This window comes from Hippichthys cyanospilos, chromosome 14 (genome assembly GCF_059441005.1).
Source record: "Hippichthys cyanospilos isolate Australia breed blue-spotted pipefish chromosome 14, RoL_Hcya_1.0, whole genome shotgun sequence".
In the NCBI taxonomy this organism is placed as follows: domain Eukaryota; kingdom Metazoa; phylum Chordata; class Actinopteri; order Syngnathiformes; family Syngnathidae; genus Hippichthys; species Hippichthys cyanospilos.
Genome location: NC_142382.1, coordinates 12,047,860 through 12,064,901, shown reverse-complemented (window position 1 = coordinate 12,064,901; position 17,042 = coordinate 12,047,860). Strand labels below are relative to the sequence as shown.

Genomic DNA, 17,042 nt, shown 5'->3' with positions numbered 1-17,042 from the left:
AAGACAGATAAAAGCAAAAGATAACTGGTTACAGTTCTAACAGTCACATCTCCTGACTTTGGAATGCTAAAGTGATATAGGAATGGAAATAGCAGAAAATGACAGGGTATAAGCCACCATTGTTGTTTTCTTGGCAGCTATTGCACCCTTGCGTTTGAATGCCTTTTGAGCTGCTATATTTTTTTCTATTTATTTTATTCAGTTGATTGATTGATTGATTGATTGAAGTTGCCGCCCTGCTATAAAAGTAACATCATGTTTATAAAACTATGAGTTCATCCATATTCAGTGCTTTCCTTTTGTTCAATAATATTAAACATGCAGGCAATGCAAATGGACAAGTGGTATCCTTCACATTGATCTAACAAACAATAGGCGTTGCTCCTCGTGTTCTCTCACTGCACGCTCTTGATGCCAGAACTCCAGATGCAATTTCTCACGCAAATGAAATTATCATAACATTTACTCAGTGATGAAATACAACATTAACTCATTCCCTGCCATTGACAGCTATATATATCCAAGTTAAAATTTTACTGGGCTGACTGTGAATAAATTACTTTCTTCTCCGAAAAGCCCTTTCCTGCAATCACCTAAAGCAGAAACACAAACTTGATTTCATGTTCTCGTCTCGCAATCAGACTGAAGCCACTGTTATTTGAGGTATTTGGGATTGAGATCACATGGCCCCTGACTCACCAAGTATGTGCATAATGTGTTAAGTTTATTGTCATGCTATATTGCCTGTGGGCTGATGCCTTTAGCCGTGACTGTTTTTTTGTGTAAGCCTTCTGATCAAAGCGGCCAGTGTGGTGGATCCAGCAATGCTAGGACTAACCTCTTGGATGGTGTGTCACAGGATAAAACTATTTTCAGAACTTGGTTTGACTTATGTAGGAAACCCAAACTGAGACTTTTCTGCATTTTCTTTTCGCTTGTTTTTGTGTTTCACATTTTTTGTTTTAAATTCTGATAGGCTTATGTCTTGGAAAAAACATTTTTTCTGCTCAAATTAGAGCGACTCAGTTGAGTAGCTGAGTAGTTGCTGGGTTTATGTGATCGTCTTCAAACACATTTTTTCTTGGTAGTTATCTTTTGTAATCTCCTTGCAGTAATTCAGATGAAAAAGATCTCAGTGAGCGTTCGTCATCACTGTTTGTCTCCTGTGAGAGGACTCAAGGCCTGATTTGTTTGACAACGCTCCAAAAGAAACTTCACAGAAAGGAAGTGCGTACATTCTGCAGCATGTGTCGGTCACAAAACCGACTAATCCATCTATTGCCAAAGTCCAGGTTTGGCATTATTGAATGTGAGGGTAAGACTCTACAATGCTTACAGTAGCCTCTAATCAACTCAGCAAAGTTATACAAGAGCGTGGTTTTGGGAAGATGAATAGGCTTAAATTTCGAGCAGTGAGACTCTACCAGAAATGCTGTATTGTGTCTTAATATGCATTGATGGAAACAGGAAAAAAAACCCACAATACTCCATCGCTCTATGGTATTTCATCAAAAACATGTCAGAACAATAATGTAAAATAATTCATTTTAAGTATATCAAAGAGAGAGAGAGATGCTTGACCCAAACGATCCAAAAACGGACTGACAAAGTGGAATGTTCACGCTGCTCGAGGTTAGTCACTCTTTGTCAAGGTGTCAAAAGTCAAATGGACAGGCGGCCAAATGAAGTAAATAACTACAAGTCGAGGGTTGAATTTATCGAATGTTCATTTAAGACCTAATTCAACCTATTGAAAACATAACAAATCTCTACATGATTGGATTGACTGAATAAAGCAGTATTCTCTTATGGCGTTGTCATCCATCCATCCATTTTCTAGAGCGGCTTATCCTCACAGGGGATCACAGGCTTGCTGGTATCCCAGCTGTCTATGGGCACTATGCAGGAGACACCCTGAGCTGGTTGCCAGCCAACTGCAGGACACAGAGGGATGAACAACCATACATGTACCCAATCAGACCGAAATACAATTTTAGAGTGTCTTATACACTTGGCACGCATGTTTTTGGAGTGTGGGAGGAAATCGGAGAGGACTCGTGGGCTCAGGGAGAACCTGCAAACTCCACATAGGAGGGCTGGAGCAAGGTGGATTTGAAATTGCAACGATTACCTTTGAGGCGGACATTCTTCCACCGAGCCGCGCATGTCTCTCAGTAGTTTTTATTATTCAACAGGTGCAAAAGACAAACTTCCTTTTTATAAAAATCCACATCACATGCACAGTGAATGACTGAGGCTGTATTATTCAAGGCACCAGCAGTATGTTTTCTCAGGGAAATGGCAAAAGTAGGCAAAATCTTTCTTCAAATAAATAATATCAGCACTTTTTTAATCAGTCACGTAAGGGAAATATTTTTAAAATGCAATTGAAAAAATTGTGGTAATTTATTATATAAATCACAGTATTTACTGTGCATTTAGGAGAGCTTTTAAGTAAATGGCATGCAGATTGTGCATAATGGATATATTTCCACCGGTTCTGCTCTGTAAACAATAAGATGTCCTTTTAACATGGCAACACAGACTACAGGCACTACTCATTTGTTTATTTGGAACTTGCATTTCATATTTTCTGCCTGACCTCTTTGTCACATCTCCAAGGCAAAGGCTTCATTTTTCCTTGTCCTATAGCCGCTTTTACTTTAGTCGAAAATCTGTTGTAATCAGAGTTTTTCCTGGAAGGCAAAGACGTGAAAGACATAATTTTGCTTTTATAACGATATATTGTTGGCTATTCAGGAAGCCAAACCCCCCACACACTTGCTATTCTGGGATCCCTAAGCCCATCCATCATGAGAAATGCCAGGGCACCAGGAGTTCAGGCCTCTGTTGTCATTTCTCTTCTCAATGTTTGTTTCCTTTGCCCAACAGTTTCCAAACAGCTCTGTCCAATAGCCTCGTCCAATATTATGACCACATGCAACCCTGTGCATACACGTCTGCACGTATGCATTTTTTCCCTTTCTTACTCTTCTCACTGTTACAAAATCTGCAGTCTGCACGCAACAGTGATTACCTCTACTCAATCGTCTTTCACTTGTCACGTCTTTGGGGAAACCACAGACAAGTTACTCTGCAGTGAATATTATATATATATATATATATATATATATATATTATACATTTGGCGGTCATGCTGTGAGGATTTCTTGCATGCCAGACAGACGAGGTAACTATAAATGCACTTGCCACGGGCTCTCCTCGGAAGTGGAACTACTGCAGTAATTATATCGACACTTTGAGGAGCAGACGTGCACCAGAACGTTTGAAATATCTTACCTTGAAACCGTTTATGATAAAATAAAATAAAATTTAAAGTGTAAAAATCTCTGATTATGTACAGATTTGACTTTATTTCAACATCCGGGCTGCTGCTAATATGACCGCAGCTGCACGAGACTTCAAAGTATGGAAAGGGGTAACTGTTCATTTACTGTACAGTGTATAAGGTTTACTCATTTAAGATTTAAGTAAATATGTGTACTGCAGTAATATTTGTCTTAAATAATATGTAAAGCATGAAGACTTTTTAAATATAAAACAATAAAAACAAACAAAAAATACATTTATAATTCATATTTACACATCATATAATATCATATAGTATGTATTTTCGATTCAAAATATGTCACTTTACATGATGCATCTATTTCAAATATGCGTGCTGCATAACTCGTTGTCACATACAATAATGATGTTCATTGAGACCTTGTTCACAGAATATTTCTTGCTTTTGCTGCCTTATCAAAGGCGGTCTTGTACTGGAATTCCATTCAGTAACCAGATGTTCTCAAAACATGCATGTGAATGGTAAAATGCAGGAAGTAGATTTGGACCTTAATCTTTGTGTGGTGTTTGTCTTTCACCAACACAAACACTGTAATCGACCAGACCTTTGGGGGTTTATGTCTGCTGAATTTCATAATGACCGATGATTAATCCTCTACCATTTCCAGAGCTCTGTCTTTAGAAATTCTCATTTTTGCATTACCCCTGCTTGCCTTCCTTTAGTTTAGCACGGCACACACACGCCGTCTCTCCAACGTTTGCATAAATAATCTCTAAATGAGGGTTCACACAACATAAATCATACTCTCCATATCTCTGTGACATGAACAGTACTAGAAAGACACACATGCCACCAGATAAATAGTTCCTTGATTAAATTCAGCCGTGTTCGTTTGAGGCAGAGGAGTATGTGCACACGAAGCTTCCATTTCTTGGAAGTGTTGCCTGCAAATTTCGTTCTTGGCTAAAGGATGATTTTGTTTGTAATTTATCTAATGACTTAAATTAGTAATCTATTGACAAATAAAACCTGAAGAGCTTTGTGTCCTCAAGGTTAGAAAGCTATAACCATGTAATATTTAATCGAACGCACTTACACACAAAGGAATTGACTCTAAAGTTCAGCTTTGTCAACAAGACCTTACGAAACTTAAATCTGTAAGAGATGCTTGAGTCAGGATTTTAAACTTCTGTTTAAAAGACAGCTTGCTACACACAGAGGCCCTTTTGGTTTGTTGTTCTGTGTTCATTCTTGGAAAAAATAGTCTAGAAGCAGTCAGATATCTGATCTGACTAGATTTCAAAACACATTTTTCTATAAGGGAATAATCGTACTATTACTTTACTGACTCTGTCCTCATAAAAACTTAAAAATTAATCTTCTTAACTTTCCTGCATATAAGAAGAAGCACACATCTCTACATATCTAATTAAGTTTGCTACAATCTATGATGATTTGCATTCAGGCAAGGCAATGTAGGTTGTGTTGAAAAAAAAAAAAGGAAAAAATGCCAGCTCTGTTAGTTATGTATCAATATGAGTTGCTAAGTATTCTTCCCACATTCTTCTCTTTGCTTTTTTTAGGTTAATCCTACATGGAGCAAAAACAAACTACACCTTCAGAAACTGTATGAGAGCATTCCGCTATTAAAAAATAAGAATTAAAAGTAGAATATCATTTTATGGGTTAACAGGTTCCTGGTATCATATCATTTGCTGTGATCATTCAGAACAATAGAAAAGGCTGTGTAGTTTAAATTTATATGCATTTTCTTTTATTTTGTGTTTGTTTGTTTGTCTGTTTTTTCTTTGAGGGTCCACAGGGTGACAGTTCTCCCTCCCAGTTAAAAGGTTCTGAGTAGAGATAGACCGGTTATCGCCCGGGCCGATTATCTGTGCCAATATTTGTCATTTTAAAGATTATCGACGTCACCATTTTTCAAATCTGATGGTAGAAGATCACTTTTAGACTGTGTTAACCTCAGGAACCAATCTATTTAAAATTTCAGTGAACAAGAGATTCTGCTGACCTTAGTAACATTGCAGATTTTTCTCTCGTTTGAAATTAAAGCGAAATTTCTGTTATTTAGATGACTCGATTTACTGTTGAGTACTATAGGAAGCTACTGTTAAGTTTTTAGCTTTTTAAGACATATAAATGACCCTGGGACCTCTCTCAACATTTTAAAAGCATTTTACAACAAAGGTAGATGTTGTTTAAAATGTGTTAAAAAAAAAGAAAAAAAATGACATTTTGATGGAGTAAAAAGGTGTAAGTAAGTAAAATGTAAGTAAAAAGGTGTTCAAATAAACAGAAATGTTATAAAGGTAATAATGTTTTTTTTTTATTTATTACTTTGATGCCCCTATCTTCCTCTCTACTAAAAATGAATATCAACTCAAATATTGGTTATCCGTCTCCTTGACTGTAAATATTTCGTATTGGCCCTGAAAACATATGTCTTGCTCTAGTTCTGAGTTTAAATTATTCTTGTGTTTTTTGCACGTTATTCTTCTGCTTAGGTATTCTCGTGCGTCTCCTACTCCTCCTAAAAACATGTATATAATATGTTAATATTGTTTAAATTGTGAATCGGTGTGAATGACTGTCTTTGTACCCCGTGTTTGGCTAACCTGCTTATCACCAAAAGTCATCTGAGATTGGGGGAATGGATGGATAATTAGATTCTGCCAAAATATTCCACAATTTACTACGGTATTTTTTTCAGGCTAGTTCCTTCCTCACTCAAACACTGTATGCACACTGTTCACCACTGCTGATCTAACAACTTGTGTTAGAGGAACAGAGTGGCCACCTGCATCATGAGCTGCCACCTGCTGTGTCTGAGAAGGAGTGTCAGACTATAAGCGTCTATTTGCACACTCTACTGACTCACAGCACAGGAGGTATTCATGATGTCATTCCTGGCCTGGGGTCAGCCTGGTGTGTGCTGTTTTGAGGCCTCGCCATGTGCTGATGTCACAGGGCTAATCTTCAGCTTGAGTCAGTGTGCGTGCGTGTTTGTTTTACTGCCATCCTGCCTCTGCGGTGGCCTTGTTCCCGCCTCCCTTGACTTTGCACAGGCCCCCTTGTTTGTGTTTTGCGGTTTCCTCCTCATTGTGGGCCGCAGCATTATAACAACGCACACATGCATGTATATGTGCACAGCAAGTGTTGCATTAACAGGGTGATGCACTGGCTAAACATGTACGTTGTTAGTTAGCACCGTGGGCAAGGAAACATCATCCATTCTTACAAGAAATGTGTCCCACTGCTCAGAAAAGCCCTAACCGCCCTGGCATGGCCCGGACGTAAAACGACCAGGGGCCTCGTCAGAAAATGATGAAAATCTCCTAACCTTTATGCCACCTTTCAATCACCTTTGTTGGATGATGATGTCAGGTAAAGGAGAGATAACAAGTGTTTCCTTTCCAACAAAGGAAAGGACAGCGCTGATTCATCACATGATGAGAAGTATTGCTGATGTCTTTCTTGCATATATGCAAATAACAAAATATTTTGTTGAGTAACATGAAAGAAGTATCTTAAAAACCAAAATACATCACACCCTAGTGTATATCATACTTATGTACCTACTATACTGTTTATATATAGGGCCTACATAGATACTGTAATTGTTGTTTTTGTGAAGGGTCCCCTGAAGATATTTTTATTGATATTTGAAATTGCCCATATAAAATAAACTATAAAGAGATGTTGAAAACATATAATTATAACCACTAGTTGAAAACGTTTTATTTCTATTTTTTAAACAAAATATTTATGACAACAATACTAATATGTATATTTTTAATCCTTAGTGTGGTACATGCAGAGTATTTCAACAGTCAGTGCCCTGTTGCTTAAAATATTGCTGCTAAGAATGGAACAAGACACAAATCCCACGAGAACAGATATCTCATGAAATTGGTGCCACAAGCATGAGACAAAGTTAGATTTTTGCACATTTTGTAATATAAAATAATGCCTGACATACTTTTCTCAGTTTTCACAATGTTTGAGTTTTCCTGAACATACAAACCAAAATATAAATAATATAACCAAAACCAAAATATCGCCTCCAGGTGATTTGGAGGTAATTGAAGCATCCTGTAATTCCTCCTGTAAGGCTGGAGATATTGAGACTGTGTACGTATTAGGTAAATTAAATATATACATTTTTTATTTATCTGGGTGAAAAACAAATATAAACACAGAAGCCCAAATTCCACAGTTCCACTTAATTTAGAGTGATTTTATAATTATTTTAAAGAGCGTTTTTTGGATAAGGTTTTTGATAACTCTCCCCATTGATAGATTGATTGAGACGAAGTGACGTCAGAACCGCGGAACATACATTTGAGTCAGCCAGGTTTATGCGGTTAATTTATCCTATAAGTCATGGTGAACTCTGGCAACAGAGCACAGTAAAATGCCAGCATTTTTAACTTCCTGAATAGGCGATTGAATGTGATTTCAGAACTACGTTGTGTAGTTTGTATCGAATCGCGATCCGCAACTTTCCTGCCGCATCAGGTTGTGCCGAATTACGTCAGCGATTGTTGCAACATACTTTCTGGTAACAATTCAAAATAAAAGCCTTCATTTTTAAAGACGAACATTGTGTCCATATAATATTTGCTTTGTATGGTATGGTAATGTTTATTTTTTTGTTTCACCAAAATTGACAGCGCTTTCTTCCTAGATCTGTAACAGGCAATGCATTCGTTTGTCTACTTTGGTGCGCAAAAAAACAAAAAACAGCCAAAAGAAAAAGGATCTTATGCTGTGCAGGGACGAGATCTCACAAGATTTGGAAGCCACAAGGTTTCTCGTCCCATCTCTAATTTCTGCCTTTAAAAAAATGTGGGTATTATGATTTTGGAAAAGTTAGCCAGGAGTAATTAAGGTGGCATAAATATTGCATCCAGGCACTCCTCCAAGGCATTTTTAGAATTCTCCTGATCTATCCCCCAAGTACTTCCGGATCATCTCATTAGACTGTATAGGAAAGAAAATGTCCTGTCAAAAATATCAAAATGAAAATTCAAAAAGCCGTCCCGCATCTGTCCTGACTTGCAAGCCACCAAAGCGACCAATAGAGGGCGAGGTGGAGTGCGGCTAGTTTGCCAAAGGGGTCTATGCATTTCCAACAGCTTGCTTGTATACTTGCTAGCGTCCTGTTTAATTTGAGGATGCAAGAGGTATTTAGACTATCTAATGTCGTTTGCGTGATATTTCATAGTTACGTGTCAGACAAGGGCTTGAGCTCACATCGCTGGAATGATAATAGCAGCTTTCCTCAATCCAGGGGCCGCATGGCGAGGGGAGTCGTGGGGAACTTCCCCTCATCGACCCTCTCATCTTCCTCAACACTTACCCTCATTCGCTCAGCACATGGATGCTGGAGTCCCCCGTGATGCTTTCCAGATGCCGTAGTCCAGTGAGCGCATTGACAAAAGCCTAGCTCTCCTTTTTGGATCACTAGAGCTCTCCCCCAGACCTTCATGCACAGACCCACTTGATCTGTCCTGCAGTACAATGTCTCATTAAAGAGACACTTCCTTGGCCCGCCAGACATTCTGGCTATGATCATATGAAAAGAACGGCGTTCTCTGAGGACACTTGGCCTCCAAAGCCTGAAGAGAAATAGTCAATTATGCTCACATTAACAATAATTGCATGTCTTCTGCTATGTAGTCCATCTTTGGGCACTATGGTGTTTCCACTGTTCTGTAAGTGACATCAGTGATCAAATTGTGTTTGCGTCCGTGAGTGAGTGTCGAAATAGACTTGTGACATTTGGTCTTTGTTCAACTCCATTTGATTCGCTCTTAACTAGTGACCATTGTCATTTCTTTTCCCTCTTTCTGGGTCTTTTGGTCACTTTCTGTAAGCCCAAGTCCTGCAAAGCAATCAAGCATAGACTGTTAGAGGCCAGGCCACTGCCAGGCCTAATGCAGTCTGTGTAATGACCTCCGGTAACGGAATTACCCTGTCACACGAGCTCTCCAGGCTGCTGTCTCGTGCATGTTCACTCGGCTTGCTGTCATGGCGATGGTTAGAGGGATGAGAGCATGCGGAATGGTCGTGAAAGCAAACATACAGTGAATGGTGACAGTTATGTCATGTGGTGCCCTGTGATGCTGTTTCCATAAAATAAGTAAATTAATTAAAAAACCTGGTCAAAAACCACCAGTATAACATTTTTGGGGAAGAAATGATAGAATATGATATTTATATCATATGATATTTGTTTATTTATCAGCCAAGTTGCCCCCAACCAATGCAAACCAATCTTGGATAAAAGAAAAAAGAACAAAAAAAAAAAAAAACAAGACTCAAAACGGTGCAGTGACATCCATACATGATTTATTAAACATTGCAACTCCAATTTGTTTAAAAATCCAGAAAATGTAACATTGTGTAACATCATCTTTTTTAATTTCTGGTTGCGAAACATCACAAATGAACTGCACGTCCTTAAAAAAAATTAAGAAAATAGGCATACACCTTTTTTGCAAAGGAGACACTATAACACAAATCAGCAAAACAGTGTTTCATTTTCCAATTAATGTACTCTTAATTTGATAAGAAAAAATGAAACCTTATTAAAATCCCACGTTCCGCTCATGTGCCCTCATGCATCAAAGGGATACTCATAATTCTATTTGAGAACTGCTGCTCTATAAATACAGCCTCATTATATTAGTGTTAAATAAAAAGTTAAAAGTATCAGCTTTTTCTTTGGTTAAAGGGAGTACTGTATGTGTAATTTTTCGCCTGCGCAACTCGAGAATGTTTTGCTTGGATGGCTGGAATTGCCATTTATGATACTTGGCAATAAAGCTGTTGTCACTGATATGGGGCATCTTTTTGACCATATGTGTGTGAATGCTTCATCTCCAGGGCTCCCTGACCAGTGAACGCGACTATGAGAGTGTGGTGATGATGAAGATGAGACAAGCAGCTGAGCGACAGCGGCTTATTGAGCAAATACAAAAGGAGGACGCTGAAGAAGCAGCTGCGTCCTAGCACCAGAGAACCTTGCTCTGCATTGGACCGTAGCCAATAAACAGAACACCTGTTTGAAGGTTTCATTTTTCTTTGTGTTGTTTTGTGCTGAATCAGATAAATAAATAAACATTTATCGACCACAGAAAGTCTATGGTTTTAATTTGCATGCTGTGTTTCTCCCCTAGTGAAGAGAGGGCACTCGTAGGATTCTGTTAAGTCATAACGTCTCAGAGATGACAGGAAGCAGGTATGAAATGTGCAGCACAAAAGTGACGTAGAAAATCTGATCACATATTCTCACGCACCATTGTTAAAAAATCTGACAATGAATACATTAGTTAAATGATTTAATGAGTATACAATCCAGTTGCAGTTCCGTCATTGTTAAAACCTTAATGTACTCCAATGGGTATGAGTTGTCTGGCAACTTTAATGTAGCCAAAATCCTTCTGCTGTGTCATGACTGTGTACTTGTCCAGTAACTCAGTGAAAGCAGCTGAGACACACAGCAATCCAAACCACAATCCGTGTCTATATAGAAGTCATTTCTCCCCCACAAAAAAACATTAAAAAAAAACCCATGGCAACTAATGAAGTTCTAAGGATATTAAATCTTGTCATATCTGTTTATGTTACTAGTATTTAAATGGGTGTCATATTTAACATTTTTACCTTTTATGTTGCATTATGTATTTTATAATTTTTTTTCTTTTAGATTATGTTTCCTCTTTGCACTTCTCACCTAATCATTGCTTGTAAAAATTAAGATTTGCTTTGTTTTGACTAACAGGTCCGCAGAATGACCTTGTCAGCAATATTTTTCATACCGTATATATCAAAGGATACATGGTATAAATTTATGTGTAGTAAATAAGGACATCAGTTATTTATATACAACTGCTCTAAATGGTTAGAGTGCACGAGGTAAATAGTTAAAATTATCAGTGAATATTGGCCATTTGGCCAATTATTGTAGGCTGATGTTTGAAAGACCATAATTGGGTGATTCAATCAGCTGGACAGTGAATCGGTCAGACCCTAAATACAAATTTGCCAGTCAAAACCTTCTGACGCAGAAGTCGTCTGTCGTCCATGACCTAGTAAACCATCATGAAATAGCTTTGTTTTCCATTTTTCAGTTTTTTTTTCCTTTTTTTGGTGTAAATTAGGTCTTGTGGTGGCTTTTTCTGCAGACATTGTGTTATTTTTGACCAACATGGTGGCTTCACAACATTCAACCTCTCCCTGCCACTCCCACCTCTGCTGTGCGGCTTTGTTACACAATGTCCAGCTGTGGAACATGGTCGTGCGGTGGAAGACATCTGCTCTTCTCCTTCAATGCCCTTCATCACATGAGTTTATTTATGAGTATCTTTTTTTTTTAACAGCAGAAAATAAGAAAGGTCCAGGAACACACAACATAAAAAAAAATAGATCTGGTCAAAAGACAACAGAGGAAATGCAATTACCGGAAGCTGATCCATTGCCAAACCTGCTCTTAGCCTGCAGTGGCTCGCATGCGAACCAGGATGGTAGGATGGGCTTGGTGAGTTGCCTTCTTTGTCAGGCTTTACCGGCAAACTCTTTGTGAATCTTTTTTCTCTCTGAAATACTCATACTGCCTCTACTGAAGATGGGAAAATCCTAGATAAGGTAAAGTAAAACTAAATACAATTTGTAATGAAAAAATATTAAACTTACTGTATATAACCATTTACATCAGTAAGAAATGTAATATTTTATATGAATTTGATGTTATACATATTTTTGCATACAATTAATATCTTTAAAAAATGCATTTTACCACATACTATTGATAGAAATTGTTCAAGGCTCATCTGTTTTCTGGGTTGTTACCTGGGCCATCAGTATATGTGATGCCATTTTCCTTCAACAACAAATTGCAAAATGTGTTTTGAAAAGAATGACTTGTACATTAAAAATAATTTTTGATTACACGGTAAAATGGTCAATGAACATTTACTTCCATAGCACGTTCCTTTCTTTTTGACATCAGGAGCAACTGGGGGGTTCATTGTCTTACACAAGGACACTTTGACATGGTCAAGGGATCAACCCCACAACTTCTCGATAGTTTGACGGCCAATCGACCACTGAGCCGCACCGGCCCGCTAAAATATATGTGTAAACAAATAATGTTTTTTTTTTTTTTATAATGCTGATAATAATTGATACATTTAGTATCATTTAGTGTTTCACAATTTTTAATGTTAGCTTTATACTATGGAACTCATGTCGGCCTTTCCTCATTAGAATCTTTAGTGACTTTGACCTTAACAGGTCTTTCATTTTCCGTCCTTTATTCTGCAGATACCCTGCATAATGTTCCTTGATTCTATGTAGTTTGTTCTACACAATTACTCATGCAAGAAGTACACAAAAAACACATGTAAGTTTTTAATCGTAAACAGTTAAGACATCTGCAAAGCATTCACCGATTTTACTTTAAAATTTCAATACAAACTTATTTTGCCGTTTCACATGTTTACATTGGTGGTTTGTACTATCTTTAAATACCCATAGACAGCAAAACTAGCTCACACGTCCTTATTGTCCTGTACATTTTGGTCAAAGTGAAAAGTGAAATGAAATCAAAGGAATTAAACATAATTACAATATGTAGGATCATATATCACTTTTCTAAATTAGTGAAGGATGTATTTACCCTCACACCCAAAGTCTGCTACAGCAGCCTCCATCTCATCCACAACCCTAAATAAGGACAAGCACCATAGAAGATGGATGATTGGATAGATCATTTGGCAGCATTGAAGTTCTTGGCATGTTTCCACATCCACCTATTCTAACACCACTGGATCCTGGATCATCACTGGATCCTTGTGAAGGCACCACACAAGCGTTTGCCCCACCCCCGTCATGGACAGCATGCGGTAGCCGATCTTCTCCAGCTTGTCCAACACCAAGCGAGGAGGCTCGTCCACATGGTACTCGGAACTAAATGAGACAAACACAGTTAAGCAACCGGTACTGTTCGCACATGTGGGACTCTCACTAAACTTTGTTTGGAGGGTTGAATCTTGTTAATTGTCCTGCCGTTTGTTCACTTCCTTCCACACCTTTGTCCATTTCCCAGCAGTGTTTGGATCCGGTTGCCAATGACAACACCTCGCCAAGTCTGTTTCCCATCACACTGATGGCCTTATTCAAAATGTGCAAAGCAGCACTCTTCCCTTCGTAGTGCATAAGCGGTGGATGTGGATGTGCTCCAAAGAGAGCACAGACATGTTTATTGCCATGTTCAAGTTAATGCCGATTCGAGTGAACGGAAATTAAAATAAAAAAGAAAAACACACACAGAATGCCAGCGAGCATAAGACAATAGACTTTATTTTCTTTATCCTAGACCGATTGACAGGCCGAGCTATTGTTGGTTGACCGCATGACCACACGACTTGAAAAATAAAACAACTGAAATCAGTCGCGATGCGTCGCCTGATTTTGTTGTTTTCTTTTAGTGCCCTTTAATTGACAATTGAACACTAATTCGGAACAAAACTACATTGCACCCGGGGCTTCAGAACAACACCGTGTTGTTTACATCGAGAGCCGCTCATTCTCCGGAACAAAGGTTTAACAAGGCTGCTGTTGTGACCATCCTTCCGTTTGGCTGTTTTTCTATAATGCAGTGGCTTGACATTGTCCCTCTCTTTCGTTGCACTTCTGGTCCAACAAGCTAAAAAGCTTGATCGCGGAAATTTGGCTGCTGGAAAAGTAGACATCAGGGCAGAAATTTTGGGCACCCTTGAACTGGATGATGCAGCCTTCAAATATATTTGTATAGCAGTGCAATGATTAGTCTATTTATCGACAACTCATCAATTATCAAATGAATGTATCTAAAAAATGTAATCTAAAAATGGCTGTAATAAGTGATATAAGTCACAAACTAATCAATTACTTTAGATAACTAAGCACTTACTTTTAACTTGAAAATTTGATGTCATGAAAAAAATGTCATGGGTTGAATGTTCAGACTCTTAAACAAAACACGTAAACATTTGTCTTTAGGATTGAATTAATTCACCTTAAAATTAGGGCTTTCTGGTAACTTTTTTCATACCAGTACCAGTATGAACACTCAACTCCTAAGTAATCACAAATACCAATATTAAATATGAATACCACTGTATTTTTGGCACTTAATAATTCCCTCAAAAAGCAATGACAGATGGATTTAAAGAAAGGCCTATATTTCCCATTATAGCATGTTTCCCTTATATTATATGAAATGAATGTCTTTACTTAAAATTTCATGAAATAATGACAGTTATTCAAATTTGTAATCTCTAATGTAATTTCAAATTTGTTCCAAGACAGCAGCCAATAGTAGCATTGGCTCCCATCGTGGCATCAATACCTTTAGATAAGGCTAGGTGTTGGCCCAGTACTACTCATCTGTCCCTAATCAATTTACATTTCTTTTTAGCCTTTGCCAATTTTAAATAATTTTGTTTTTCAATTAAGCGATACAATTAAATTATTAATTAAATATTTTTTTAAAGAATTTGTTTAAGAATAGTTTAAGAATAGTTTATCATTTTTAAATTGAAAATTTGTAAGCAATTTCACTTTCATTTACTACACGCACAAAAACATCCTGTTTTTCAATAAAGCAATCGAAATGAAAATGTCTTTTTGGCAGATGACTCATTAGCAGCCCTATATTTTTACAAAGTTATTCAGTGGTAAACTATTACCTGCTGCATGTTGCTTTATAAAATCCGCCTGCAAACAAAGGGGAAGCACTCATTTTTAGTACTCACAAATTATTTCCCAGCATGGTTGTTTTTCTCGCTCCCAAGTAATTCATGACAGCTGGATCAGAATACTCATCTCCCACATTGGTTGGGCCGTTCTCCTAAAAGACAGCAACAACGCATGCTTACTTGGTTTCTGCTAACTGTGATGCCAGGGAGTTGTTCAACTCAAGTTTTCACTGGCAAGTCATCCTAATCCCCAAAGAAGTGGACTACCTATAAATAGGTGATCCAATCCTCACAGCTATGCAGCTGAATTAGGTGGTGTGATTTGTGCAGGCAACAAAGAAGACAAAGACCGATATTGATGTAATATTTAACTATCGTCACTTGGATATAACTGAAATGCAATTATGCAGTGAAAAGAGCACAAAAATACTTTGAACACAAAAATGTTATTTTGTGATGGACAACAATTTGGCATTGTTATTGTAGTTTGACATGTGTGGAATTCTAATAATAATGTAACATGTCATTTAAAATGCATCGATTAATCGACAACTAATCGACTATCAAATTGATCAATTATTTTGATGATTGCGTAATCGTTTAGAGCTATTATTTCACTTAAAAGTCCTTAAAATTCAAATGCTTCAACTTCAGCCCGTTGACAGGAAGTATTGTGATTCATGTAATCTTTTGTAATAGTAGTCTAATTATATTTTGTCTCTAATCAAAATAAGATCCTTACAAGGATTTGCTTTTAGTTGGGAAAATGAAGCTTATACCAGAGTTTAAAATATGCTGGCTCTCTTGTGTGATATTGTATAATTTAAACAATTACACAATATCGCACAAGAGGGACTGTTTTTTACTTCCAAATAAATACCAAATAACAACAGGTAAATAAACTTAGATTTGGAAAAACAAATTTGCTACCGCATACGATAATGATTTTCCAGTTGATTAATCATTCGAATATTCAATGGAAAAATAATTTCTAAAAATGTTCAATATGATAGCTACATGTAACATTCAATTTACGTCGTTTAAAATGTATTAAAAATGTGACAAATTTTTATTCCATTTTATTCTAATTAAAAAATGTGAGGTTCAACTTTGTTACCTTTGTTTATTTAAAGAAACCTGCCCTGTCTACTATTCAAAATCACTTTGTGATATGCTTTTTCTTTAGTCAGAAGAAATATGGATTAATCGATGGAATATTCAATGAAAATAAATACTGCATATTCACACATCTGTCTGTGTGTCCGTCCGTCCGTCCATCCATTTAACTATAATGTTAAGTTTCCCCGTACACAATGTTGCAATGCCACTTACAGAGCATACTTAGCTCCACCCACAATAAACAAGCACAACACGAGACACCACAAAACTTGTAGACTGTGTTTACGCACCAGTCTGATCTGCGTGCTGATCAGGATGTAAGGCATGTCTCCTCCGTAGTTTCGCACCCTTTTATTCCCCCGAGTGTAGACACCGAGGAGGTTCCCCCGATGCGACAGCTCCCCTCTTGCTAGTTGCACTTCTGCTGACAGCTATTTGCAGAATGCGGAAACACCCACCACGAGGGACCAATCACAGCGCGCCTCGACGCGACCGCGCATTTGACAGGACACTGGGGATTTATGCATTTAAAGCAAACATTCATACATTTTTTTTCTATATTCATAATTAAGAACTATGTTTCATTTTTCTTCACATGAGGTGTATTATACGTCTTAGCATGCAACTAATAAATTACTGTTATATCATACTTTACATCTCGCAAAATATTTGGGTTAGATTCAATCAGATTGCGCAGCTGCTTTTAGAATTTTGTCTGATTAGGACATATTTTCTCCATAGATTTCCTCTCGGACTAACAAAAACACCACATTAACACATCCGTTGTACATGATGTGGTTGTAGGTTTGCTACTGGCTCTGGCCCTCCTGTGTGGAGCTTGCACGTTG

At 37.6% G+C, this 17,042-nt stretch overlaps 2 protein-coding genes across 3 annotated transcripts in view; one reads left to right on the top strand and one right to left on the bottom strand.

Moving 5' to 3' along the window:
• Positions 1-12,285, top strand: part of dnajc17 (DnaJ (Hsp40) homolog, subfamily C, member 17) — a 33,969-nt gene extending 21,684 nt beyond the window's left edge. The window contains exons 11-13 of one of the 2 annotated variants that reach the window (XR_015867788.1): positions 10,220-10,404; positions 10,513-10,574; positions 11,521-12,285. Coding sequence is in view for 1 of the 2 variants with exons in the window: in XM_088433304.1 (XP_088289430.1) it covers positions 10,220-10,345 (126 nt within the window). In the remaining variant the exon portion in view is untranslated. Of the gene's footprint in view, positions 1-10,219; positions 10,468-10,512; positions 10,575-11,520 lie in introns of those variants that run through there. The other variant, XM_088433304.1, reaches the window with a different exon arrangement.
• A 447-nt stretch (positions 12,286-12,732) lies between these two features.
• On the bottom strand, positions 12,733-16,649 carry gchfr (GTP cyclohydrolase I feedback regulator). The gene is made up of 3 exons (XM_088433308.1): positions 16,485-16,649; positions 15,133-15,227; positions 12,733-13,303 (listed from the first exon to the last, which is right to left on the bottom strand). Exons 1-3 carry the CDS (start codon positions 16,518-16,520, stop codon positions 13,147-13,149), a joined length of 288 nt encoding a protein of 95 aa, XP_088289434.1. The 5' UTR covers positions 16,521-16,649; the 3' UTR covers positions 12,733-13,146.
• Positions 16,650-17,042: the final 393 nt, after the last annotated feature.

Coding starts and splice junctions, on each gene's coding strand:
- gchfr (XM_088433308.1), bottom strand. CDS start 16,520: ATGCCTTACATCCTGATCAGCACGCAGATCAGACTG. Junction 15,228..16,484: donor TCAGCACGCAGATCAGACTG/GTGCGTAAACAC, acceptor GCTGTCTTTTAG/GAGAACGGCCCAACCAATGT. Junction 13,304..15,132: donor ACCATGCTGGGAAATAATTT/GTGAGTACTAAA, acceptor TGTCTCATTTAG/TTCCGAGTACCATGTGGACG.